Source organism: Hyperoodon ampullatus, assembly GCF_949752795.1.
Source record: "Hyperoodon ampullatus genome assembly, chromosome: 7".
NCBI classification, from domain to species: domain Eukaryota; kingdom Metazoa; phylum Chordata; class Mammalia; order Artiodactyla; family Ziphiidae; genus Hyperoodon; species Hyperoodon ampullatus.
In genome coordinates this window covers 50,632,821-50,641,462 of record NC_136920.1, presented here as the reverse complement: position 1 = coordinate 50,641,462, position 8,642 = coordinate 50,632,821, and the positions used below count along the sequence as shown (strand labels likewise).

The following is an 8,642-nucleotide window of genomic DNA, read 5'->3' as shown; positions in this document are numbered from 1 at the left end:
AACATGGGGAGAAGAGGAATCAGAGATGGGGCAATTTGGAGGCTACATAGGGGCCAAGCACACATTCTTGGCATCCTGGATGGTTTGGAACCTTGACATAATGCCAAGACTCGGCTGCCTGGTACTAAGAACTATCTTTCTCTGGTGGTGGGCATTTATACATACCCTATGCCAAATCCTCATGATAACCCTTTGGGATAGTTATCCAATTTTGCCAAGGGGAAGACTTCGTTTCAATACAGTTAGCTAGTCCATGGCTGGTAAATTAGCAGAGATGAGATGTAGCTAAGCCGATTGATTTAGCCCCTCCTTTTGCCCTTCTTACTTTTCACCTATAACAGTGAGGACAATAACAATACCTAAACACAAACCTTTGTTAGTATTAAATGAGGTCATGTACGTGAAAGTGCCAGGCACCCCACAGATGCTGCTTATATATTTGTCTAGCATAGTGGTTTTCAACTGGTAGCAATTTTGCCCCCCAGGGGATTTGAGGTAATGGAGATATTTTTGATTGTCACAAGTAGGGGAGTGCTATTGGCATCTAGTGGGTAGAGGCCAGGGATGCTGCTAAACATCCTACTATGCACAGGGCAGTCCCCACAGCAAAGAATTAACCTGCCCAAAATGTCAATGGTGGTGATGTTGAATCCCTGCTAGTAGCATAATGCAGGGGACTGGAAACCGTACACACTAACAAAGCACGGCAGAAGCAAAGTAATAGACAGGTCTCGGTGACAGGACACTTACAGATCTGGATCTTGGACCCACTACTTGCTTTTGACAAGTTATTTAACCTGTCTGAGCCTCACTTTTCAAATGAATCATAACAGCATAAAGTCATTTCAATAAATTAAATAATTGCTGAATAATATTCTGCTAGCACAGTGGAATTAATCATTTGTCACCACCTTGCAATTTAATAGACACCAAGTTTCTAAACTTACAAACGTTCTTTTCATAGTTAACAGGACTCTCTGCTGTATTTCTTGTGGTGCTTTCTTAAGACAGGTTTTATTCAGAAGAAAGTGATTTAGGGATAGCATTGAAAGCTGTCTGCCATGGCTCAGTATCTTGGTTTTTTTCCCAAATTCTTTTCTGAAAGATCGCAGTACTTTTGATTTGGGCAAACACTGATCTAGATTTTAAAATCTTTTGCATAACACTGGGTTTCAACTTTCTCACATGTGGATACTCTTGCAATCTATCTTGGCTGCCTGAACAGAGGCAGCTGTCTCTCCTCTGCAACATAACCAGAAGGCAACATCTCGTATTGTCTGGGTGTTGGTCTCTCCGGACCGGCAAGGCTGCAGAACTGAAGGGCTCACTTTTGTCTTTCCAGCGGCTCACTTCCCAACCGGTCTTTCCTCCTCTGCCCTTCAATGATCCTGATATGCCATGAGTCCTCTCTGCCACTTCATGGCTGGTTAAAACATTTCTGATTTTTCCCCAATCTCCCTCTGATGAACGGATCAGACTCCAGGGCCCCTTCAGATTCCATTCATCAAACCTGCTATCCAGGGAAGAGTCTCCTTAGGAAACTTCACACCTTCACTATGCCCTTTCATGGAGAGAATGTGGGTATAAGGGTGTGAGGAAGCACAGGATGGCAGAAAACAACAGAGGGGGGCGGGGAGTGGAACAGGATGACAGAGGGTAGAGAGAGTGTACAGCTTGTAAGGGAAAGGACAATCACCAGGCAAATAGATGGACCAAAAAAGAGCATGGGACTTACAGTCCTAATGGCTTCCATGTGTAGAAAACATTTATATAGGTATACAAAGTATATATACCTGCAGAACCAATCAAGCACTGGCCTGGGGGTGGGGTGCTCAAGGCATGTTATGTATTTTCCCTCTGAGCTACCCAAGCTGTGAAGAAGTGAAAAGTGGAGGAAATATCGTTGTCCCCACCCTCTCAGATAAAGAAACTTAGATGCAAAGGTGTTATAACTTGCCCAGTCTCCCCCTCCCAAAGTGGTTGAAGAATGGGAAAAGGAGAGAAATGGACCCCAGGTTTGCTAAATTTTAGCCTCCCACATCAGAAATTTGCAAGAAAAGCCCACAGGAAAAAATAGAGCAATGAGAGGCCAGAGAAAGAAAAGTGAACAAGGGCACTGGTAAGAGTGGGAAGGTTAAAGAGATGGAAGAAAGAAGGGAGCCTGAAGAAACCTAGGAGGAAAAGTGACAGAGACGCATACCCGGGACCAGCACAGGGGAGGTCGGCAGTGCCCACTGGCCTCACGTCCTCAATAACACTCTCACCTAACAAGGCAGAGACCACACAGGAAACCGTCCTCTAAGAAAACACCCAAATCAATAACAACATACCTCTGCTCCATTCTTTTCAATAGACTTTAATTCATAACGCACTCTAAGGGGAGGGGAGGGGAGGGCCCAGGGCACTGTTTGGAGGGGGCAAGCACACTAAATACACTGACCTTTTGATGAAAAGTTGGAGAAGGGACAGGTGGCTACAGAAGCCACCTCCTGCCCCTTCCGCCATCCCCACCCCATTCCCCAAATCCCGTCTTGATTTCTTGGCTTGTCTGATCCGGTAAGAACCTTCCAACGGCTTTTTTTTTTTTTTTTCTTAAACACGAGGCTGTGATTAAAACAACCCCCAACTTCTCTTCATATCTTTTTCTTAAGTTTCTTTTATTAACTGAATTTTTTAAATCCCGTTTCAACTCCACGTGCATTTGCCCATCGTTCTCTAGGCTTGGAAGAGACCCAGAGGCGGCCGCCTCCACAGCAGTCTCCACTGGGGGAGAAGGGTACCGCGCAGTCAGTCCCGGTGCGCCCCCTCCTCCCCGGGCGCCCCTTCCCAAATCCCGTCCGGTCTCCAAAGGCTGGCGTACGCCGTGCGGCTGTAGCCCGCGCTGTAGTCGTAGGACACCTGCGGGGGCGGGGGCGGCGGGGGCAGAGCGCAGTCTGAGAAGAAGGGGGTGAAAGAGGCCAAAAGGCCGGGCCCGTCGTCCCCGCCCGGAGAGTCCGCGACAGCTGGGTACAGGGGGCGCAAGGGCTCGTTCAAGGTCAAGCCACCGCGGGGGGCAGCCAGGGGTGACTTCTTGGTTGTGGGGCCGCCCGGGGCGCTCCAGGGCTCGGGGTACAGTAGGCTCCCCCCCATCGCGGGTGGCGGCTCAAAGAGGCCGGGCTCCAGCTCCGGGGGTCCCCTTAGGACGGCGGCTCCGGTGAGGAGCACATCGAGAGGCTCCGCGGCGAGCAAGACGCCCGCCTCGGTGCCGGCGCCGTAGTCGGGCCCCAGCAGCTCGAAGAACTCCGCGGCCTCGGCGCCCTTCTCCAGGTCGCCCAAGCTCACGCCGGGCCCCGACGGGCCGCACCCGCCGCCGCCCGCCCGGGACGGCTCGGTGAAGAAGGACGGGGGCAGGTTGCGGGCCCGCAGCGGGACCTTCCTGGCGCCGGGGACGGCCGGACCCCCTGCGGGGCCGGCCGCGTCCCCTCCCACGCCCCCAGCGCCCGCTCCCACGAGCCCGGCCGCGGGCGCCGCCTCCGCAGCCCCGGCAGGATCTGCGGCCCCAGGGACGTGGCTCAGCGAGTCGAAGAGCGCGGCCAGGCTCTGGCTTTGCAGGCTGGCGGCCGCCGCGGCCTGCGACGCCTCCCGCCGGGGGGCCGCCTTGCCGTGGGCCTGGACCGGGACCGTCTGTGCGCTGGCGACGGCGAGCGGCCGCTTGGCGGGCGTGTCGGCGGCGCCCGGGGAGGGCGGACCCGGGGGCGCGGCGCCCATGAGGCCGCTGCAGCGCTTGATCTGCTTCTGCAGGTACTTGCGGTGGTTCACCTTCCGCTTCGACTTGCCGGGCTTGTCCAACGCCAGCTTGATGTTGCTGGACGCCGAGTCGATGAAGCTGAGCAGGTCGCGGGTGGCCTCACGCACGTCCCCGCCCTCGGCGCCCGCCAGCAGCGCGCCCGCCGGTGTCCCGGTCTCCTCGTCCTCGAAACAGCAACCCTTGTCCAGGGCTCCGAAGGCGCCTCCCAGCCCGTCAGGGGAGCCCCCGAAGCCGAAGGGGACGAAGGGGTGCGTGCTGAGGAGCGCCGCCTGGACTGCCATCGCCGCGGCTCCCGGGCGGCCCGCAGCGCCGCCCGTGCGACCCCGGCTGCTTCCCGCCCGCCGCCCAGGCCCGGCTCCCGCCCTGGCGCGGTGCGCGCGGCACAGCTTCCTCGCTTGGGGCCGGGCTCGCTGCTCGGCCTCCCGGGGGAGCTCATTAGGTCTTGTAAGCGAGGGGCGGAGGGAGGGAGCGCGCGGCGACCGCCCCGGTGGCGAAGGGGAGGGGCTTACTTAGCTGGGCTAAGCCGGGGGTGGGGGTGAGGGGGTCGCTTTTCTAGTTTTCTGGGCTTTCTCAAGCTCATCGCCTTAACCCCTTAGTTTCCCTTCGCCCCGCGCGTTTCTCTTGGCTAGCTCCAACCGCAAGACGTGAATCGGATGGGATGGCGCGTCCTCAAACTCTAGCTCCGGTACAACCACGCCCCGGCGCTGGGCACTCTCCATGAGGCTGAGAAGGCAAGAGTCCAGACCCGTGGGTTTCAGTCCCAGCTCTGGTAACAATAGTAGCCATCAGCTACGGGGAGCTTGCTTATGCCAGGCACTGTCCATGCATTTCCTCATTTAACCTTTGAACAATAGTCCTGTAAAGTACGTATCAGTATCATTATCACCATCTAACAAATGAGGAAACTGAGCCTTAGAGAGTTTCAGTGAGTTGGCCAAAGCTATATCCAGTCCAGGCTGACTCCAAAGCCATTCCTAAGCCCTTGACAAAACTTATGTTCTCTCTCGGCTTCCTCACCTATCAGATAGGAGAAGGAAACTAGTGTCTCTTCAAGCTCTAGCCCTGGTCCTAAGATTCTGACTCGAGTTCCTGCAGGACTCTCAACTCTGATGCTCTTTCTTCTACCCATTCATTGTTTATAGCAAACTGAGGCCAGCACTTGACCCATCTTTTATTAGCAGTAGACAGCAGGAGGCAAGGAAGTCACTCTCACTAAGCTAGCTGGTGCTTTAGAGAAACAGCCCTGTGTGTGTATAAAACTCTCAGACTCTTAGGACAAAATATGGGCTGGAACCTCTCCCCTAACTGTCATACCATTTAAGTTGCCCTTTTGGAACTTCTGTTGCATTTCAAGAATCACCTTGAAGTTCATTTAGACCCACTTTCACCTGCGCAAGCTTCTTGGGATAAAGGAAATGAGTAATTTGGCAGAGCATGAAAGATGATTCAGAAAAGACGGGTTCTGTTCTTAGCCTTACCACTCAATAGCTCTGTGACGGGTTGAAATCCTTGCTCTGATGGGTACATAGCTTCGAGCAAACCAGCTGACCTCTCTCTGCCTTAGCTTACTCATGTTAAATGCAGGTAAGTTTGCCCACCTCACAGGGCACCTGTGATCTTTAAAGGAAACATCCTGTGGAAAATCCTTATCTATTGACTGTTCTTTAGCCTGTGATGAGTATTTGCCCTTATTTCTCTAAAACACAAAAAGGTGACTATGTTTCCTTACATGAACATCTAATATGTGATAGAACACCTCGGTCAGAGGGTGTTCATGAGGATTAAGTGAGGTAACATACATGAAGATGCTGTGTGTGTGATAAAGTGTTCTCTAAATAAGTTATTATAGTTTAGGTGCAGAGTCTACCCAGGGCAGATACAGACCATCTCTTTCTTTCTTTCTTTCTTTTTTTTTTTTTTTTTTTTGGTGCCGTGTGCAGTGAAGCCAGAGTCTTAACCACTGGACTGCCAGGGAAGTCCCTAGACCATCTCTTTCAAAACTCTTTTCTTTAAGCCTCATTTTTCAGGATGTAGCAAAACCATTTTTGAGCACACTGAAGATACAGCCTTACCAAAAGGAAAGGGCCAGATGAACACTTTTCATTTGGGAGATGAAGTACTTTTCCCAAGCCAACATGCTGAAACAAACTTTTTTTTAACTCAAGTTGGCTCAATTATAATATACCTTTCATTTGAGTAACACACAAGAGTTTGTCCTCCATGATTGGACTGTTTTTTTATTGTTGATGACCTTGCACTCAGAAAATTGTGTGGGCTTGTCACTGAGTTGTGCTTCTCCCCCCTCGGATGTGGATGTCAGCACTTCCCTTTCCCTTTCGGCAGGACCATTCCATTGACCTCTGCGTCTGGCAGCCAAGAGCACTAACTCTTTTTTTTTTTACTTTCTTTCAACTGAGCAGCTCTTACAAATCCCGAGATTGCAGAGAACAATATATTTAATTGACATCTTTAGTCTGAAAAAGCTCTCGCAATCCCCACAGAGTTAGCTAAGCCCTCACGTAATCATATTCAAAATAAATAGAATATGAAAATATTAATATGTAAAAGTCTGTTTCCAGATCATTGGAGTTCTGAGCATCAAAATTGATTTGGCGTTAGATGAGGACAGGTTCAAATTCTGGCCTGCCACGTGCCAGGTGAGTGCCCTTGGACAAGTCAATCTGTCTTCCTAAAGCTCAGTTTCCTCATCTGAAAAATGGAAGTGGTCCTAACTGTTCTCAGAGTCTTTGTGAGAATGAGGTAGCCTAAGAGGCAAATAATACCCCTGGATCTCGCTTGTTTTATGTGCTCAATGGAGATCATCTCAGCTCCTCAGGGTTGTTGTGAGATGCTATATATGAAAGTTCCTGGCACAAAAAAACAGCTCAACAAATGCCCATGTTTTTGATTCTTTAGGCTCCACCTACTTCTTACCAACATATCACCCTATAAAATCAGCATCATTTGTTCTTTCTCCCAACAAAGTGAGTGACTATTTCCAAATGAAAGAGAGCAGCTATACTTGCAGGTTATAGAAACAGAAAAAGGCAGTGTAATATCATAGAGAGAGTGCTAAAATTAGAACCAGAGATTGAGACTGGAGTCCAATACACCCTCTCATTATCCAGCTGACTATAAAAATTCACTTAACCTCCTGTACCTCAATATTCCCATCTATAAAATGGGAATAATCATGTGAATCAATTTGATGAGGCTATTGTGAAAATCAGTGAGATAATGGAAATGGAAGTTCTTTGTCAACCATAAAGCTCTGTATGCAAATATAAGATATTCATGGCTTAGAATTTCTATAGCCTGATTCACAAAATTGATCCTTATGCATAAAATATCCATCCAATCACTTATTCATTCAACAGAAAGATACTGACACCAACAATGTGCTCAGCACTCTGCTGGTACTGTGGATACAGAGATAAGAAGCCATGATTCCTACCCTTTCTGGTGGACAGATAGACATGCAAACAAGCCATTGTAATATAATGTGATACTTCTTAATAGAAGTAAATTAAAGGTACAATAATTGATGGGATAAAAGACCTTCAAGTTGACCAGAGGAGTTGGGGAAGCCTGCATAAACAGGTACCATTTGAGCTAAGAATTAAATGATACATTTGAGTGTGCCAAGCAAACAAGCAGTATCTCTGGGAACAGCCGGGCAGGGACATGGTCATACGAAAGCAATGCTGTCTATGGAAAACTATAGATAAGAAGGCAACAAAGAGCAACTTCTGCTTGAAATAGCTCTATAACTGAGACCAAAATAAATCCTTAGTGCTTCCAATGTGCAGCTAAATGGCACATGTGGACCCCACCTCATGGTCTCAGTTGCTTTTCCCCTTTCCTTTAGGGAAGAGTTCTATTTCGGATGGAATGAGCTTCAGCAAAGTAAGAGGCCAGCTCCTGCCAGCCCATCAGTCCCCTCCTCCTATACCCTGAGCAAGCACGCTCACTTGAGTGGTTTTGACATGAATCCATTTCACTTCCTATGGGGCCAAGGGACCTGGCTCCAGCCTGTACTCGGGCCTCTCTGCAGAGCTCCAAACTAGAGCTCTTTTGCCCCACTGACACCTAATGCTGAGCAAGTGGGATTAGTCTCCTTGGGAACCAAGCCCCCCAGGGACTCAAGGGCTGAACTTGCCCCAAACCGTTTGGGAGAATTGAGGTTTCATATTGTTCTTTTACACTTGGATTTCAGGACATTACTTAGACAAAGGCCCACCTGAGAGCTGCCTCCTTTCTTGTGGGTAAATATAGCAGCAGGATCAAAAGCTGACTTACTTATTTTGTTTTCCTCTTTGTAACTTTAATCATATTCCCTGCAGGACAATCTTAGTGCTCAGGGCTGTCAGGAATGCACATTCATAAAGGGAGAAATAATTATGCATCTTTTTAAAATCTCTTTCTCTCTTCCCATACCAACTGCTTGTCATTCACTATTTTTCAAACCTCAAATAAAACAAATTAATTCCTCAGTATCACCACACAATTTATAAAGTATCAATTTCATCACAAAATAATGTTGCCTTTCAAATTGTACACTCCCTAAAATGTATCTCTTGTTTTCTTTCTCATCCTTTCCTCCATCCTTCTGGTCCATGTGACATTGACAATGGCTAGTCTGGAGGATCCAAGATGGCGTCATTCACATGACTGCACCTGTGCCTACACATGCTGGCCTATCCAGTAGCTGGTGCAAGAGTACTCAGACTTCTTACATGGAGGCTCAGGAATCCCAGAGACAGTGCTGCAATAGGCCCCATGTGGCATCTGTCAGGCTTCTTATGATCTAGCTCCAGAATTCCCAGAACATCATTTTCACTACATTCCACTGGTC

The 8,642-nt window shown here is 49.2% G+C and overlaps 1 protein-coding gene across 1 annotated transcript; it reads right to left on the bottom strand.

The window, feature by feature from the left end:
- Positions 1-2,391: 2,391 nt before the first annotated feature.
- Positions 2,392-4,068, bottom strand: FAM181B (family with sequence similarity 181 member B; the record flags this gene model as incomplete). The annotated part of the gene is made up of 1 exon (XM_079708229.1): positions 2,392-4,068. One exon carries the CDS (start codon positions 4,066-4,068, stop codon positions 2,788-2,790), a length of 1,281 nt encoding a protein of 426 aa, XP_079564355.1. The 3' UTR covers positions 2,392-2,787.
- Positions 4,069-8,642: the final 4,574 nt, after the last annotated feature.